This window comes from Orycteropus afer, unplaced genomic scaffold, assembly GCF_000298275.1.
Source record: "Orycteropus afer afer isolate SDZICR_OR568_19922 unplaced genomic scaffold, OryAfe1.0 scaffold00174, whole genome shotgun sequence".
Classification (NCBI taxonomy): Eukaryota; Metazoa; Chordata; class Mammalia; order Tubulidentata; family Orycteropodidae; genus Orycteropus; species Orycteropus afer.
In genome coordinates, this window is record NW_006921761.1 from 3,546,493 (window position 1) to 3,564,294 (window position 17,802).

General features: G+C 55.4%; 2 protein-coding genes across 2 annotated transcripts in view; one reads left to right on the forward strand and one right to left on the reverse strand.

Moving 5' to 3' along the window:
• Window positions 1-2,424: 2,424 nt before the first annotated feature.
• CA9 (carbonic anhydrase 9) lies at window positions 2,425-9,002 on the reverse strand. The gene is made up of 11 exons (XM_007947016.1): window positions 8,639-9,002; window positions 7,642-7,671; window positions 7,250-7,420; window positions 6,892-7,034; window positions 6,711-6,803; window positions 4,912-4,978; window positions 3,807-3,964; window positions 3,464-3,608; window positions 3,310-3,336; window positions 2,852-2,927; window positions 2,425-2,491 (listed from the first exon to the last, which is right to left on the reverse strand). Exons 1-11 carry the CDS (start codon window positions 9,000-9,002, stop codon window positions 2,425-2,427), a joined length of 1,341 nt encoding a protein of 446 aa, XP_007945207.1.
• Window positions 9,003-16,188: 7,186 nt separating this feature from the next.
• The window catches only part of ARHGEF39 (Rho guanine nucleotide exchange factor 39), a 3,737-nt gene continuing 2,123 nt past the window's right edge, over window positions 16,189-17,802 (forward strand). Inside the window, exons 1-4 of the mRNA XM_007947017.2 lie at window positions 16,189-16,326; window positions 16,511-16,605; window positions 16,871-16,991; window positions 17,246-17,364. Coding sequence (XP_007945208.1) covers window positions 16,189-16,326; window positions 16,511-16,605; window positions 16,871-16,991; window positions 17,246-17,364 — 473 coding nt within the window. The remainder of the gene's footprint in view (window positions 16,327-16,510; window positions 16,606-16,870; window positions 16,992-17,245; window positions 17,365-17,802) is intronic.

Below are 17,802 nucleotides of genomic sequence, written 5' to 3' on the forward strand. Positions count from 1 at the left end.
GCCCCGCACCCACTGCGGCCCCTCCGCTCTCTGCTCCCCTTTCCATTCTCTGGGGAGGGCGGGCAGGAGGGACAAAGTTTGGTGACACTGCACAGTCAGGCTGCAAGCAGCCACGGGAGGGCCCCCATCACACCCGGCCCCCACCCTGGCACTTGCTTCATCCTTCTGTCCATCTGCTTCCCCACACCTGTGAGTATCCACCTCTTTCTGCTGCTTAATAAACTCTTAACCTCGTCTCCTGCTGTCCTCCTGTCCTCCATAGGCACTTCCATCACCCCACAGAGCGCTGGTTGACTCCCGAGACCCCTGGCCCCAGCACTGAGCCCACGCACAAGCACTGTGGCCCATGCTGAAACACCCTCCCCACGGGGCACTCGGCTGTCACTCTCTCTCACTGTTGCATGTGGCATGTGCGAGCCCATCGGGCACCCTGACCCCACGGGTGCCTGTGAGACACACCCCACACAGACCCTGTCCCTGCTGCAGAGCACCCAGCTGGGGTCCCAGGATGGATGGAAGGGGGGGCAGGTACAGGGGAGGGGCAAGAGGTTACGAAAAGTCTGGGGCGAAGTTGGGAAAAACACGGGGGTTTTCACTGCAGCTGCAGGTCTGTTTTCTGCCTCCTGTCTGTCTGCCTGTCCGTCTGGGCCTCCCTGCCCTGGCTTTGTCTTTCCTTGTTTCCACCTTTCCTCACCCTTCCAAAGGAGACCAAAGTAGTGGATGACTCAGGCCTTCCCACCCCACCTCCGGGAGCCTGGCCTCTCCGGGACCCCGGGGCATGCCGCCTCTGTTCTCTTCTTCGTCCTGGTCAGTCCCTGCCACGGGGCCGTCCAGCCCCAGTCCTCTGTCTTCCCGTGTCTCCATGTCTGTCTGTCGCCTCTCCCCTGTGTGCCCTCCTCACGTGCTGCTTCCCCTCACAGAGACCTTGGCCAGTGCCAAGGAGGAGAACGTGGAGATACATCAGACCCTGGACCAGACCCTGCTGGAGCTCAACAACCTGTAAGGGCAGTTACCCCTCGTGCCAATAAACGGATGTGACCAGTCTCACAGGCCGTCAGCCTTTCTTGGTGGTAGTGGTGGCTAGTGGTTTTCCAAAGTGGTTGAAAGGGTGCCCAAGGAAACCCTGAATGAACAGGTTCTGGGCCCACACTCAAGCATGGGATGTCCTTATCAATGGGGTCCGTGAGATTGGGGCACCAGGCTCCCTGAGGAGAAGTTGGAGAAGTCTGTGGCAAGTGGAGACTCCCACAGGGCTGGGGGAACACCCTGGCCTCTCACCCCCCAGGACAAGGGGGCCTCACATCACACTCCAGTGGCAGCTGTGCCAGGCAGCTGGTTCCCAGGGCAAACCTGCAAGAGCTCCACAGATTCTGCTTGGGCAAAGGGCAAGCCCCAAAGCTTCAATGTGAGTTTAAGCCCAAAGGCTGCAGCCTCCCTACTTACACATACACACAACACTCACACACAGCACTCACACATACAACATACACATACAGTCGTACATACCATATACACACACACACATATAGACATTCATACACTCACTCACTCATACACATGCATATACACACTCACTCATACACACACTTCCTCATACACAAGGTCTTGCGAACAATATTAGTCATTTCTTTCCACTTCCTGACACCATCTGTGGATGGTAGAAAAATGTGCACCCCCTAAGATGCCCACACCATAATCCTGGAACCTGTTACCTGGCATAGCAAAAGGGGGGTGGCAAATGTGAGTTAGGATTTTAAGATGGGGAGAATATTCTAGAATTTCCAGGTGAGCTCCCCGTAATCACGAGGGTCCTTAAGAGGGGCAGGAAGGTCAAAGACCACAGTAGAAGCTGTGAGAATGGAGGCAAGAGCCAAGTGATGTAAGGAAGGGGCCAGAAGCCAAAGAGCGAAAGTGACCCTTAGAAGCTGGAAAAGGCCAGGAAAGGAGCTTTCCCTCAGACATCCCGAAGGAAGGAAGCAGCCCCGCCCACACCCTGCCTGTAGCTCTCATTTCCGACCTCTGACCTCCAGGACGTGAGGGAGTAAATCTGTGTTCTTTTAAGCCAGAGTCTGGCAGTTTGTTACAGCAGCCATAGTGATTCACACGCTGTCCCAGTGCCGTGTGGACAAAGGCGCCTGCCACATATTTTATTGTTGTTATGTGCCATGGAGTCGGACCCGACTCACAGCGACCCCTCCTTGGGTTTCCAAGGCGGTATCACTACGGAAGTAGATTGCCCAACCTTTCTTCCTAGGAGCAGCTGGTGGATTTGAACCGCCTTCTGGTTTGCAGTCAAGGGCCTTAGGCTTATTTTTAAGAACTCTTTGGAGGTTAACAGGCAGTGGTGTAACAGGCAGGCCAGGCCGCGGTTTGCAGATCCCCCGGTCTTCAGCCAGCTTCTCTGTGCGCTCTCCCGGGCGGCCTCTAGGCTTCTGTCTCGGCGACCTCTGCTGGCTGGTAGCTGGCATTCCCTTTGGCCATGCATTTGTGTCTGCACAACCAAAACAAGAACCAAAGCCCTTGCTGTGCAGTCCATCCCGACTCACGCGACCCCCGTGTGGGACAGAAAGATTGCTCAACAAGGTTTCCTCGGCTGTGGTCTACAGAGCAGAGGACCGAGCCCTCCTTCCACGCGCTGCCAGTGGGTTCAGACGGCTAACAGTTGTCTAGCGAAAAGCATCGTGTCACCTGGGGGCCTAGTCAGAAAACCTGCTCAGGGCGACCCCATTTGCATGCAATTGCCATGACTGTGCTGGATGTCCGTCTGCCCGGTGGGTGGTCAGCCACCTGGGGGTGGACGAGGATGGAGCTGGGCTTGTATCTAATGAGAGGGGCAGGCAAATACCTTCGCTGTCTTCTTATTTGCACAAGGAGAGCAATGCTGGTAACAGCGAAGAGAAGGCCAAAAGTCAGTGCCAGGATGTTACCTGAGAGGGAGAGGCGAGAGGGCTGCCTTAGGGAGTGAGAGGGGCTGTGGGGCTCACCCCGGCCTGCCTCGTTGTGACCCCACCACTGCCCCAAGTTCTCCAACAGCCTCCCGAAGAGGCCACAAAGGGATGGGGGGACCCAAGGAAGAGGGTGAGATGAGCACCCCTTTTCTTCCCTAAGATAGAGTAGCAGAGGTTGTCTGGGAGGCAAATGCCAGATGTCCGGTGCCTCATTCTGACCCTCCCTTGCCCTGAGTCCCTGGCAGAGCCCAACATCTTGATCTGCAGAAAAGGAGAGGGAGCCTGGGGGGAGCAGACGTGGTCCTGACCAGCCCTGGGGTGTCCCCCAACATCAGGAGCAAGAGGGGCGCTCTAGACTCACCAGCACTGAAGCAGGAACTCAGGTGGACTGAAGAGAGAAGGGGGACATTAGAATCAGGCGCTGTGACCTCGGAGGACAAACGGAGACCCGTGAGACGATGAGGGACCTGAGGCTCGGGGAACATGGCGGCATGGGACCCCAGACAAAGCTGCACCTGGTTCAAAGGTCCTCGGGCGACCGTCCACTCCAGCAGAGAAGGAAGCCTCAATCACACGCCCGTTCAAAGGCTGCGTGGCTCGGAAGTTCATCTGCAGCCGAGAGTCATCCGGTCCCCAGAGGGTGTCAGAGAGGGTGTGGAGCTGTGGCGGGCAGCAGACAGAGGGTGGGCTTAGGGAGCAAGGGGGAAGGACAGGCCAGCAGCCCCTCTCACAGCCAGCCCCTCAGGGCTCCTCCCTCCTTCTCCCCCAAGTCCGCACGGGGCCCCTTCAGCCCTTTGTACCTCCTGTCACCCTATAACCCCCTTCTGCCACATCACCTGTGTCACCCCCAGGGCCCACCTGCTTGGCACTCAGCTTCACTGTCTGGTTGAACACAGTCCAGGTGACCCCCTGGGCACAGGAGGGGGTGGTCAAAGACCCCTCATATCGGAAGTAGCGGCTGAGGTCAGAGGGCAGCAGGGCAGATACGTCCAGGCCTGGGACCCAAGCCTCTGAGCCTGTGGAGAGAATCTGGGCTGGGTTCCACCTCGATCATGTCCCCTTGAAGTTCCACCTCCCAGAAGTGAAGTTAACTCCTTGGGACCCCTCCTTCACTAAGAAGGGTCCTTTCCACTAACTGAGCACAAGACATCACTTAGAGGAAAATCAAGGGCTTTGGGGCAACCGGCAGAAGGACCCCAAAGTGGGTCTTCACGTTTCTCTGTGTGCTGCCATAACATGCTGAGAGTAGGTGCACCCCAGACTGAACGAAACAGGAACGCTGAGCCGAGTAACTTGTAAATAAATAGAAATATTTGTAACGATATAAAGACACGACCCCCAAACTCAAAAACTGCAGTTCCCTCTAGTTCAGCCAAACCTGAGGGTCCAGCAAGATAAGTGGTATTTAAAATGAGGGAGCTCTGGTAGCATAGTGGTTAAGGCACTTGACTGCTAACCAGAAGGCTGGCGGTTCAAACCCACCAGCCACTCCTCGGAAGGAAGGTTGGGCAATCTACTTCCATAGTGATACTGCCTCGGAAACCCAAGAAGGGGTCACTATGAGTCGGGTCTGACTCGACGGCATATAACAACAACAACAACAACAGAGTAACTGAGGAGGGGAAGACCTCCAACCAAAGTCATTTAAAATTTAAAATATTTACTGTTTATGAAGGAGACGTTGACAGCTCTTAGAAAAATGTGAGCTCTGAAGACTTGACCCTGGAAGTTCCACACACCATTGGTTTTGTCTCCTTTGGTTTTTGGTTTTTAACCATCAAGCCTGTGGGAGCAGTTGGCCTGTCTGGCTCTGTTAAGCTTCCCATTATCACGATGGTGGGCATGTCACACCGCAGCCACCTCTGAAGGCGAGGGAGTCCGTCTCCACCCTCAGACTGTGCTCCTCCAAGGGCCAGCTAAGAAACGAGGGTCCTGGCGGTGGTGGCCGGCCCAGCAAACTGACCTTCCTCCGCGACTTCTTCCAAATGGGACAGCAACTGCTCATAGGCGCTGTTTTCCTCTGGGCCCTCCTGGAGAGGACAGTGCAATGCAGACAGACAGCTGTCTCTAGGACCATGGCGGGATGCCTGAGAAGTGGTGGCTTCCCGCAGTCCTCCCCCCTCCCTCAGCTCTGAGGAGCTGGGAACAAAACCCTTGCGCATTATTGCTGAAAGTGCATTCACTCTTACTTTGCAAACTAATTGAAGAGCTTGGCCAACTGGAGAGGAAGGAAGTGGGGCAACTGGACTAGGACACAGACCCTCAGTGACCTGGATTCCAGTAACATTTCCGGTCTCACCCACAGCTACTGCTGTACATATTTCACAGTCCCCCAAAAAAGTCATCCCCCGCCTTTGCATTCCCGCTACATCCACTTTAACCCTAGCACTCTTGTGATTGACTTTGGAACAAGGTCACCTGACGTGCTATTCCTCAGGCATTCCTCTGAACTGGGCACCAGGAGGCTGGGTAAGAGGTCAGCGAGTGAGTGAGCCTAGTGTTCCTACAATCCACTGGCCCCCCAAGCCATTACCCAGCCATTCCATTACTAGGCCCGATGATTATGGGTTCAAAGAGGAAGTATCCATCTAGACTTTATTGCGCTTCCCCAAGGGGCTTACTGGTTGTTGGAGTATTAGAGAAACAATTCGAGCTGACACCCTGTCTGTTGTGCCTGTGTGCTCTGAATCAGAGGCTTTGCACATGTTCTCCTCTCTGCATGGGAGATGCCTCTTTTCCTTTCCCACTACAGAGGGGTCACTAAGGAGCCTGCTGGCCTAGTGGATAAGGCATTCAGCTGCCAGCCAGAATGTCAGTGGTTCAAACCCACCAGTGGCTCTGGGGAAGGAAAGCGGGGCAATCTACTTCAACTGGGATCGACTGCACGACAGGGAGTTTGTTTTTTTCTAGGGAAGAGTTCAAGTGTCACCTCCTCTATGAAGCCTTCCTTGACAGTCTCTTCTGCTTTAGCGTGTTCTTTGTATACGTTTATCATGTTAAAAGGAAGCTTGGGCGATCTACTTCGGTAGAGATACTGCCTCAGAAACCCAAGGAGGGGTTGCTATGTATGAGTCAGGCAACTCGACCGCAGGGAATTTTTTTTTTTTTTTTTTTTTGAAATCATGTAATAAAGGAGCCTTGGTGGCACAGTGGTTAAGGACTAACTCGGTTGCTAACCAAAAGGTCAGTGGTTAGAACCCATCAGCCCCTGCTCTGTGGGAGAAAGATGAGAGTCTGCTTTGCTAAAGATTAAAGGAGCGCTGGTGGTGTGGTGGTTCAGGCATTTGGCTGCTAACCAAAAGGCCAGTGGTTGGAACCCACTAGCCACTCTGCACAAGGATGGGGCAGTGGTGGGGCGCTGTGAGTCTGAATGAATGGACCACAGTGGGTGTCGTTGGGCTTTAATTCCGTGAAGATTGACAGCCTGGGAGACCCTGTGGGGCAGTTCCACTCTGTCCTCTAGGGGCGCTGTGAGTCAGAATGGACTCCAAGGCAGTGGGTTTGGTTTGGGCTTTGCTTCCATAAAGACCGCAGCCTAGGACACCCCGTGGGGCAGTTCCACTCTGTCCTCTAGGGGCGCACCCTTCTAGGGGAGTCAGAATCAACTCCAGGGCACTGGGTTTTACGTGACTCACAGCAAGGGATGAATGAATGACCTAATGAGTGAATGAGATGACAGCCGGGGGCAGGGTGAATGTGCTGGGGCGGAGTCTCCAGGGGCAAGCGTGGAGAAGCGGGAGTGGGGATGGCCAGGGCCAGTACCTGCAGAAAGGCAGCTAGCACGGCCACGCCTCCCGGGCGCCCCAAGGCTTCCTCGACTGTGGCAAAGGTGGTGCTGAGGTGGACCACGTGGATCTGGAGAGGACGGGAGGGTAGGTGGGCCGGATCTCGGACCCAGCCCGCCCCTTCGCCGTCTGTAGACCCCTCTCGGCTCTCCGCTTACCTCGGCTGGAAAACGGTGGCCACCCACGGTGTGCTCTGAGCCCGGGCGACCCGCGGCCCCCCAGTGCAGATGCAGCTGCAGGGCTCGGTACTCCTGCCCGGGACTCAAGGCCATCTCCAGCCCGGGAGGGAGCGTGAGCTGCACTGCGGGGGAAGGGGCAGTGAGCCCCCACGGGCCCGCCCCTTCCCTAGGCTCCGCCCCGCATCCCTGGCTAGCCCTGCCCCTTCCCTAGGCTCCGCCCCTCAGCCCCGGCTAGCTGCACCCCTCGGTTAGCCCCGCCCCTCAGTCCCAGATGGCCCCGCCCCGCAGCTCCAGCTAGCCCCGCCCCTCACGTGAAGCTCCGCCCAGGCGCCCTTACCAGTGTGGCCGTTGTTTTGCAGGTGCAGTTCCGGGAGGGGCGGTAGCACGAAGCCCAGGAGTTCCACGGGTCGCAGGGCTGGGCAAAACGCGGCGAGCTCCGGACGGATATCTACCGGGGACTGGAAGCGACCTGCGCAGGCTGGGAACACCTGGGGCCAGGGCGGGTCGCCTAGGGTGGGGGAGTGTGGTCACGAAGTCTAGGGAACCCGGGTAGAAACAGTGGGGGTGGGGACAGGAAGCCTCGGAGAGGCGGATAGCAATCGGGCTCGTGGGCGGGGCCTGGCAGCGCACGGGGCGTGGGCGGGGCGCCCAGTGGGCGGGGAGGCCGGTTGGACCTGGCAGCCGAGCGGGGGGCGCAGACTGGGTGTGTGCAGGGGCTGGGGGTCTCACCTCTGTAGCGCCAATGACTGTGGTCTTCCCCTGCGTAAATGAGAAGGATCAAGAGACCGGTCTTGGAGCCCAGTGTCTCCCCAGTGACCAGAACGAGGGGGGCCCTCACCAACCGGAGTTCGCAGCCTGATGGGGCTGGCTAGCAGGTACCACACAGGCCTGCAGGGGGCCACGTGTGCAGCACAATGGCCGATGGCCAAACGTCATTCCACAGCGGGGTGGGCCAAACGGAAATCGTCTGGCCGCGGGGTGTGTTTGGAACCTCAGCCTTAGGGTCCAAGTCACAGCATCGTCCCTCCTCCCCCTCCCCACTCCTCGTTCGCCCCTTTCTGCAGCTCTACGTCCTTCCCCAAGGTTCCTACTTGGAAGTCAGACCGGATTCCTCGTGGGTGCCTCGTTCTGCACCTCACTTTCCTCAGCTGGAGCTGGCTGAGACCAGCCATCCACCTCGGCCTTCCGCTTCTCTTCCCCTCGGTTTCCTCCCTCTTCCCTTTCCACATTGGCCCTTAATCTCTGCACATTGGTTCCTCGGCTCCTCCTCCTCTCCCACGACCCCCTTCTCTCCCCTCCTCTAGCCCCTCCTCCATCTGTGCCCCTTTTTTTGTTTCCCCCTTTGCCCCCTTCTAGCTCTGATGAGGGAACCGGGCTAGTGGTAAGGACGCCCCTGGGACTGGGAAAGGCGACTGTCGGATCACAAACCCCTCTCCTCTCCTGAAAGTCCCTGCGTGGTGCAAACAGGTAACCGAAAAGCTGGCGGTTCCAGTCCACCGAGACACCTCGGAAGAAGGCCTTGTAGGCTCCTTCCACAAAATCGCCCGTTGGAAACGCTAGGAAGCGGTTATACTGTGATGCACATGGTGTCCCGTGAGTCATAGGCCACTGAGCAGAAACTGGTTTTTGGTTCTCCTCTGCTGAAAAGTCCCTGCCTGAGTTGGGGTGTGTGTGGGGGAGTCATGCACCCCCTGGAGCCCAGAAGTGGGAGCTGGTGGCCACTTACCTTTTCTTCCCCTGTGGGCATGGTTTTCGGGACCCGGAGTGTTCCTGGGAGCCTCCGTGCGTAGGTCCTCTAACCTCAGAGAGTCCTCTTCACCTGAATGAGTCTCAGCCTCAGGTGGCCCTTCCTCTCCAGCTGCCTCCTCCTGTCCGGGTGGGTCCTCTTCACTGGCAAGGTCCTCCTGGCCCGGTAGGTCATCTTCCCCGGACCAACCTCCTCCCGGCGGGGTAACCCCCTGCATCTGGGGCAGGCCCTGGGGGTGGGCAGGCCTCAGGAGCACGAGGAATAGGAGCAGCTGCATGGTGGGGCCCTGGGCTAGGGCCTCGGTCAGCAGGGGCTGCCAGGGGCCGGGGCCCTGGGGAGCCATGCGGCTAGCCGTGGGGTGGCCCGGGACCCAATGTGCACCGGCTGTGCGTGCCTGGGAAGCAGGAGCCAGTGGGGGAGGAGCGAGCCTGGAGGGGAGCAGGCTGACTCACAGAGTGCCCTTCTGTAGAGATGGAGCCAAAGTCCCACGGGTCGCCCTGGCCCTGCGCCCCTTCCCCTACCAAAGCCTGGGCAGGGGTGGGGTCGGGGCAGGGCTGTGCTCAGGCAGCAGGTTATCGGGGTCACAGGCTGAGCCTGGGACCCAAGGCACCACCTGGCACTATGCAGGCTCTCCCTGGCACCACCCGTTGCTTGCCAGCTAGTCTCACCTAACCCTGGCCTGCTTCCCAGCCCCAGGCAGGGAAAGGGAAAGGCAGGGAGCTGGGGCCTCCACGTCACCTGGCTGAGAGGGGAAGTGGCCCATGCTTACATCCCTGGCCCTAACCCCACCAGAGAGCGGGTGAGGGGGTAGGGAGAGGTGCTGGGGAAGCCGGAGGGCTGGCTGGTAGGTGGATGGGTGGATGGGTAGGGGAGGTCCACCTGGGTATGAATGAGACTGAGGAAATGTATGGGAGGGACTCTGATGGGTTAAAAGAATGTATTTCTCAGCATATTGTCCCACTGCTCAGAAACCTTCACTGGCTGCCCACTGCCTACAAAGTGGGCGCATCATCTCCTTCTGGTCAACCTCCAGTCCTTTCACTGTCTCACCCCGGGTACCTCTCCATCTTACCACCTACTACTTCCCTTCATACTTCAGCAAATTAAACTCTTCATTTCCCCTCCAAACCCTTCACTACCTTTGTTCGTGCAGTTCTTCTGCCTGGAATGCCATCCACTATTGAATTCAACACGAATTTAGTTAGTACCTGTTTGGTGTCAGACACTGGGTTATGGAACTAGGGGTACAGATTGAATGACACATCTCCTGCCCCTGAGGGGCTCCCAGTCTATTAGGAGCAAACACCACAATACTGAGGAGGGAGAGATTAATTCTGTCTCAAAAGATAAACCAGAGGTAGGCAAAGTGTGATGAGGACCTTGAAAAAGTGGTTCCGTTGATAGAAGCAATTGAGGAAAGGTATTCCAGGTGTGAAGAACAGCGCAGGTGTGCAGGTGTAGGTCGCGTGAGGGGCATGAACGGTGAAGACGTGCAGAGGCAGGCGCTGCTTGAGCAGGGTCTGAATACCAGGCTAAGGAGTTGGGTCTGCTTCCTATAATCCAAAGGGAAGCAGCGAGTATGCTGAGCAGGAGAACAACAGAATCCCATGCTCATATAAGGTCATACGAGGGCGTGTGTGAAGTATGAACTGGATGCAAGGAATGCGTTGGAAGAGAGGGGACCCTCAGCATGAGCTTAGGGTCCCAGACGGCTTCTTCATTCAGCCAGCATTTACTGAGCGTCCTCCAAGTTGCCACCGTTCTCAGCCTTGGGATGCAGCCTTGAACAGGAGGACAGGCTTTCTTCTCCAGCTTACCTTCTAGCAAGGCCTCTATGGCTTCCAAAACTGGAGACCACGACCATCTCAGGAGGTCCATGTCAGGGCTAACATTCAGTAGGTGCACGCCAGTGTGGCTGTATAGGTCAATAAAGATGTTGGACGGTGTCTAATCCTGTTGGTAAATAACAGAGGACCACGCCTTCGGGGGTCCTGCTACCCCATTTCCTTCTTGGGGACCCTCCAGACCTCCTCAAAATCTCTCAATTAAATAGGTAACGTCTGGCACGGGAGGAACTGTTAAGACCTCACTTGAGTGCCTTGGTCACCCACTCTTGTGGGTCAGTGCACGTAAATGTAGATACTGTAACTGTTTTGAACATTTCCCCTGTTTAACTCCTTCACGATCCATCTCAAAGGCCACTTTCCTGGGAAGCCTTCCTTAACCCGCTCTCTCACTGGTCAGGAAGAGATCTCTGGAGCCTCTGAGCCACCACAGTTATTTGCCTGCCCCCACTAATGACCCTGGCCACCATCCAGTGCATATTAGGGTGATTTATGACCACATTTTATCTCTTCTCATAGCCTTGAGCTCTGTAAGGGCAGGGGCCAGTATTTGATTTCGTCTTTCATTCACCAGCTATTGTTGAACATTATCTCTGTGCAGAGCTCCTTGCTGGGCACCGAAGGGATTCCTGATTGACTGAGATCCCCTCAAGGAGCTTATTGTCAACAGCATGTTTGTGTCAAAGCACAGCTGTCCGAGGAGCATGACATCACTTTTTTAATAGCACCTGAGATCATCTGCCTTATTCAAGTCACTGTCATACTGTGGACCAAACTTGCCCAGATGAACAATGGCTGTCCTCCAAGCAATCATCTTAGGAGGCAGACAGTCTAACGGAATCTAGGTTGCCATTTGTGGGCCAGATTAAGAGTCATCCATAGCATCTGAGCCCGCGTGCATTATGGATGGCCAGCTCATCGTCTCGGTCAGTTGTATTGCCGGCCCCTCACTTGGACCCTGATGCTCAGAAGGTGCCTGGGAATCTGAATGGGATGGGCGTGGACAGAAGTTTGTGGTAGCAACTAACCTAGTTGAAGTGGAAGAATTCCTGGAGTCCAAAGAACGGAAGGACCCTATTGACTAGAGTCCATGTATCTGGACATCTCTGTCCAACTCGAATCTCAGTTCTGCTCCTTTCTTCCTTCTTCCAAAGGTTCTGAATGTCTGCATCTCTCTGTTTCTTTTTCTTTTTGGAGCTGGGTTGCTCTGCGTACACTCCTCGGAGCACTGTATGTGCTCGTCTTGCTGGCTCTCTCGCCACCATCGCTGCTGCCTTTCTCTTTCGGAGTACACATCTGCCTCTAGGTGCAGATCTCGCTCCATGACAGCTCACTGCTTTTCCAAATGTTCCCTGCGGCCCTGTCTTTCTTAGGCTGTCTGTCTCTGTCTCTGAGTGGCTGTTTCTCTGTTTCTGGGCAGAGGATATGGACTCTGACCCTGAGTCATTCCACCACAGCTGGGAGTCTGCCAAAGCCGAAAACAAGTTTGAGCTCCCTGATTTCTTCCAATCCTCTCCAGGCTGGAACAGGACGTGTTCAGGACTGACTGGGCCACCGTTTGCCTGGCCCAGGACTGCTTTACGGTTGTTTAAGACCAAGTCTTTGGTCATTAGGTCTCTGACTTCAGACACTGAGGCGCCATGTTACTAAACTCTGTCACGTCACTCTCTACCCCAGGGCTGCAGAGAGAGCTACTGATTGGTGGGGTAGAGGGGAAAAGTCCCCCTCCTCTTTCCGCCATGGATTGGGAGAAAAGACCATTGAAAGCCCTTGTGGGGTCTTGAGGCTGACCTGTAGCTCTGGCCCACACACCATCAGCCATTTTGGAGCTGAGCTGACTCACAGGATGAGAAGGGATGGGTCTTTCCTATAGACCCTCATGACTTCTTCTGCCCTTGTTCCTCTTAATACTCTTCACTGGCCCATTCATGCACTCCCATGGCTTCTATAAACTGATGACAGCCGTGTCCCCACTCTGGACTCCCCAGGCCGCGTTCAGATGTGTAACCTCCTGCCTAGTGGACATCTCCACTCGGATTTCCTTAAGAGCCTCCAGCCCAAAAGGCCCCAAGTGGAAGTCACTGTGCCTGAAAACCTCTTCCTCTTCCATCAGTGACCACCACCACCCTCCACCCAGTACCTTAAGCCAGAAACTTGGCAGTCTTTGCTTTCTCTTCTTCCTTCTCTCGTGACATTTCATCATCGAGCCTTATGGATTCCATCTTCTTAGTCTGAACTTGCCATCACCTCTTACCTGGTCACGTAATGGGACTTGCTGACTCCATGTGGCCAGAACAATCTTTCTAAAGTGGACATCTCATCATCTCACTTTCTCCTTGAGACCCTTCAGTGGTTTCCCGTTGCCCTTAGGATAAAGTCCAACGTGCTTAACAGGGCTTCAGAAGGCTTCTCTGGCCTTCCTGGTGGCCTTGTGACATGGGTTGGTCTAAACAGAGTAAAGCATTTGATGGCTGAGGAAAGCCACTCATTCTTTGTCCGGATATGGACAAGGAAGCACGTAGGCACTGAACTGCAGACTGCCAACTTGCAACCACAGAGGAAGCCAGTTTTAAGATGAAGGCAGAACCACGGGAGGCAGAGTGGAGCAGCAGAAAGAGGTGCCTGGAGCCATGATTCAGCTGCTGGATTACGTTAACCTAGTCCCACCTGGATCAGGACTTTTTAATTGCATGCTAAATTGTATTGTTTAAGCCACTTTGAATTTACTGCTACTTGTGCTATAGAAAGGAGCTCTGGTGGCATAATGGTTAAAGCATTTGGCTGCTAACCAGGTCAGTGGTTCGAACCCACCAGTCGTTATTCAGGGGAAAGATGAGGTGGTCTTCCGTAAAGACTGACAACCTTGAAAATCCTACAGGGCAGTTCTACTCTTTCCTCTAGGGTCGCTATGAGTCATAATGAACTCAGTGAGAGTTGGTTTGGTGACAGTCTTCCTGATGAGACTGTGATTTGGCCTCTCCCGCCGCTCCCCTGCACTCCTGCCTCTGTCCTCACAGCTCTCTCCCTTATAACCTGTGTTGCAGTCTTACTGAACTTCTAGGAGGCCCTGGAATGCATTGTTTTGCTTTTTTCCCCTCAACCTCCAAGTCTTTGTTCCATGCTGTTGGTCTCTCTTTCCCTTCTCCCCACCCCCAGGGCTTTTGCTCTCATTATCAGTTTGCTTTCCCTTATCAGTTCACATGTCACTTTCTCCAAGAAGCCCTCCCTGCCTCCTGCGCAGTCCCTCCCACAGTGCTTGCACAACAGCCTCTCCCCTGTAACGAACAGCACCTGCCACCGTCTGTGCTGACTCCTTGCCGTGTCTGTCAGGCTGGACTGTAAGCTCCATGAGGACAGGGGCTCTTGCCCACCATCGCACCCCTGTACCTAGCACAGTACCTGCCACTTGACAGGCATGTGAGTTTTGTTGAATGATTGATGATTGTTGTTGAGCCCGTTTAAGGCTTCTCCAGCACCCACTTAGTTGACAGCAAAGGTTGAGGGTCATCAAAGGACAAAAGGGTTGTTGACGCCCCTCTGACTTCCTCCCCCAGCCCCTCTTTCCTGTGGCTTTGGGGCATCTGTTCCAGGTGGAATACGGTGTGCCTGATCTGCTCGGTGAGAGACTTGGTCCCCAGGGTGAGGAAGGAAAGTGTCCTTGGTGTATCTTCCCTGCTTCAACCTCTTCGACCTCCAAAGCTCCCAGTAGCCTCTGTTCCCACCCATCTCCCACCTGCTCAGACCACATTCACACAGTGGCAGCATACCCAGACACACCCATCACCAACTGGTCCTGAGCCCTGCTGCCGTCATCTGGCCTCACGATGAGAAGTCATCGTGGATTATGTCCTCTCTCACACCTGAGCTCTTAACGCCGCCTGTCCCCCATTCAGTTGCCACAGTGGTCTGTCCTCCACCTGTATGAGCCCAAGGCAGTCTGACCGAGAGGCTCCCTTTCTTCCATTCAAGCCCTGTGAGCTGCCCCTCCCCGACCAGCCCAGCCTCCTGCTCAGAATGCTTGGAATGCCAGAGAGCCCAAGGGACCTCAGAACCTGGGTAATTCCCTGAGATCCACAACAGTGGGAATGGGGTCTACAGTTTCTAACATTTTGTTTTTAGTAACTTTTTATTTCTAGTTAAAAACCAATGGCTGCTTGATTTAGAAAACTTAGGCAAAAGAAAAAACGCATAAGGGAATTAAAAAAACAAAAAACACCTTATTTGTCCCGTTTTACCCCTTTAACCTTAGTGACTCAGAGCCTTACACAGATTTGGTGCTTAGTGTTTATAGAGTGAGTTATCTTTAATCCCACTCTCCAGACACAAAAAACCACAATTAACTTTTCAATGTTTATCCTTCAACTATTATTATGTATATGTTTTATACAAAAATGGAATCACACTGTGCAGCTTTGACGCCTACTTTTTTCTCGGCGATATACCACGGGCATTTTCCCTACTGACAGTTTTCTGGGACATCATTTTCTTTTCTTTCTTTTTTTTTTTTAAGTTACCAATATTATTTGTCCCTTTATTTGTTGATATATTTTAGATATGCTTTTGTTTGTTTAGTTTTTGTTATTTTTATTAATGCTTCTATAGACGTTCTTATGTAAGTTGCACACCAAATGGATGCTTTTTTTTTTTTTATTTGATTTGGGTGAAGATTTACAGAGTAAATTCACTTTTCATACAGCAGTTCACATACATCATGTCTCATGTCATTGACCAAAATTTACAATGCAACAGCTCCCCTCCTACATCCTCCCCATAGTTACCTCTTCCCAGTGTGGGACATCATTTTCAATGCTTTCAGATTATTCCATCAAATGTACCACACTCTCCTTAACCCATTCTCTGAGATCACCGGACTTTTAGATGGCTTCTGGTTTTCTGTTACAAACCACATCGTCAGACATCTTGGTGCACACATTTTATACCCACGTCTGTTTCGTGAGGATGCGTTTATGTTATATCGTGACCAGGTTTACTCCAGGACCACTGCCGATTCCTCAGAAAGCCTAAGGAGAACCTCGTCCATTTAATCTCTGATTAGGTAACACAGACTAATAACTCAAAGCGTTTGCCTTTGGTCAGAACGACAGCCCTCTTCCATTGCCTGTCCACACCTGCTGACCAGAAGTGAAGTGGCAGGCTGTGGATTAGCACCAAAGGAGGAAAGGAGTAACTTAAAACCTATCAACTTTTGTCAGGGGCCAAAACATCCCAAACCGTGTGAACCGTGAGGGTTCCTCGTACTGGGAAGGGCGGAGCCCTCCCTGTGTCCGCACAGGCCCAGGACAGAGTACGGACCCACTACTGACCCCTTCCCACTTCTACAGATGGGGTACTGAGACCCTGCGGCGTCTGCACCCCCAAGTCCCCTGACTGCAGTCCAGGCTGCTGCCCAACTTAGTGCCACTCAGAGGAGCGGGGTCACACCCTGGGCCTGGGGACCAGCCCGGCTCCTCGTACCAGCTGACCCTGTCCGCACAGCTCAGCGCCGCCCGGGCCGCGGGGCGTGGGCCTGCAGGCCTCCGCGCATGCTCCGTCCTGAGCACGCGGCCTCCGGGCGCCAGGGGGCGCGCTCCCTCCTGGGCCCCCGCCCCGGCCCCGCCCCCGGAGCGGTTGGGATTTGAATCTCCGGCGGGTTGCGGCCGCAAGGGTCGACCCCGCGGGCTGGCCATGGAGAGCCCGGGGTCCAGTACACGGTGCCCGTTGCAAGAGCAGCGTGCTCGTTGGGAGCGCAAGCGCGCCTGCACCGCCCGTGAGCTTCTGGAGACCGAGCGACGCTACCAGGAACAGCTGGGGCTGGTGGCCACAGTGCGAGGCGGGGACCCCAGGGTGCGGGAGGGGGTGTGCGAGGCCGGTGGCCCCGTTTGGTGAGCCGTGGGCCGTCCGCCGCACGTAGGGAGCTCGGGCCGACCCCTGCAGACCCCAGCTGCTTGCTCCTCGACCTCCGCCTCCTCTTCCTCCAGACTGGTGCTAACGTTTCCTCCTTTCCTAGTACTTCCTGGGGATCCTAAGAGCCAAGGGGACCCTGCGACTCCCGGAGCGCCAGGCCCTGTTTGGGCCCTGGGAGCTCATCTACGGTGCCAGCCAGTGAGTGCAAGGGGTGGCGGCAGCGGGACGGAGGGAGAGCCCTGGGCTGCGGCCGTGCACGGAGCTTGGAGTCGGAAAAACCCAAGTGCACGTTGGGAATAGGCCCGTTACCTCCCCTGTGACCTTGGCCCGGGACCTTCCCGGGACCCACTGCCTCCATCTGTAAAAGGTGGTAATAACACCGCCCCCGGAGCAAGGTTACAGGGATAAAGAAGGTGGCGCCTGGGTAGTCCCCGGACGGCTCTTACTGTCCTTGCGCACACAGAGATCTGCTTCCCTACCTGGAAGAAGGGCACTGGGGCCAGGGGCTGGAGGGCTTCTGCACCCACCTGGAGCTCTACACCCAATTTGCTGCCAACGCAGAGAGGTCCCGGACCACCCTGGAGGTAATCACCTGGAGGTGACTCCAAACCCGTCCCCTCTTGCCCGACGCATTTCCTCATTTGGAGACCAAAACTTCATGCCTAGGGTTCGGGCGTCTACGGAGCCCTTTAGGTGTCCAGCTCTGTGCTCAGCCCCCTGCGGGGAGACAGGGCTTCTCGGGGGCACACGCGGCCTCAGGGGCGGGCACTGCCTACGCAGACCACTGCACGGACGGCTGGCTTCATTCCCTGCTGCCACCCCTTACCCCTCACCCCAGAAGCAGCTGAAGAGAAACAGACGTTTCCGAAGGTTCGTGTGGCTTCAGGAGGGTCGCCCGGAGTTTGGGGGCCTTCAGCTCCAAGACCTGCTCCCCCTGCCTTTGCAGCGGCTCCAGCAGTGAGTGAGGCCCCCCCCCCCCTCCTGTGTCTGCTGCCCTCAGCTTTGGGGTGTGTCCCATCTGCCTCTTCCCTGGACCAAACTGCTCCTAACGGTTTTTTGTGAAACTCCGCAGTAACCAGGCCCTACAGGCTCGGGCCCTTGGCTGGGACTGTGGAGGTCTATGTTGAAGTGAGGGGACCTGTACCATGGCCTGAGGCAGGGTTTGTTGAGATGAGGGCCGGCTTAGCTTAGAATTTCTGACCCTGGGGAAGAGGAAAGGGGTCATGGTCACTGCTGTCTACAGCATGCTCTGTAGGTTGACTTGACCTTGGCATTGGCCTGCTGCTGTGTGGCTTAGCCTGCCCCTGTATGGGCTGGAGGGCGGCTCTGTGGTGTGAGCCCAGTTCTGAGCCCGAGATCAAAGAAGGGGGTGCAATAACTAGAAGCAGATCTTTC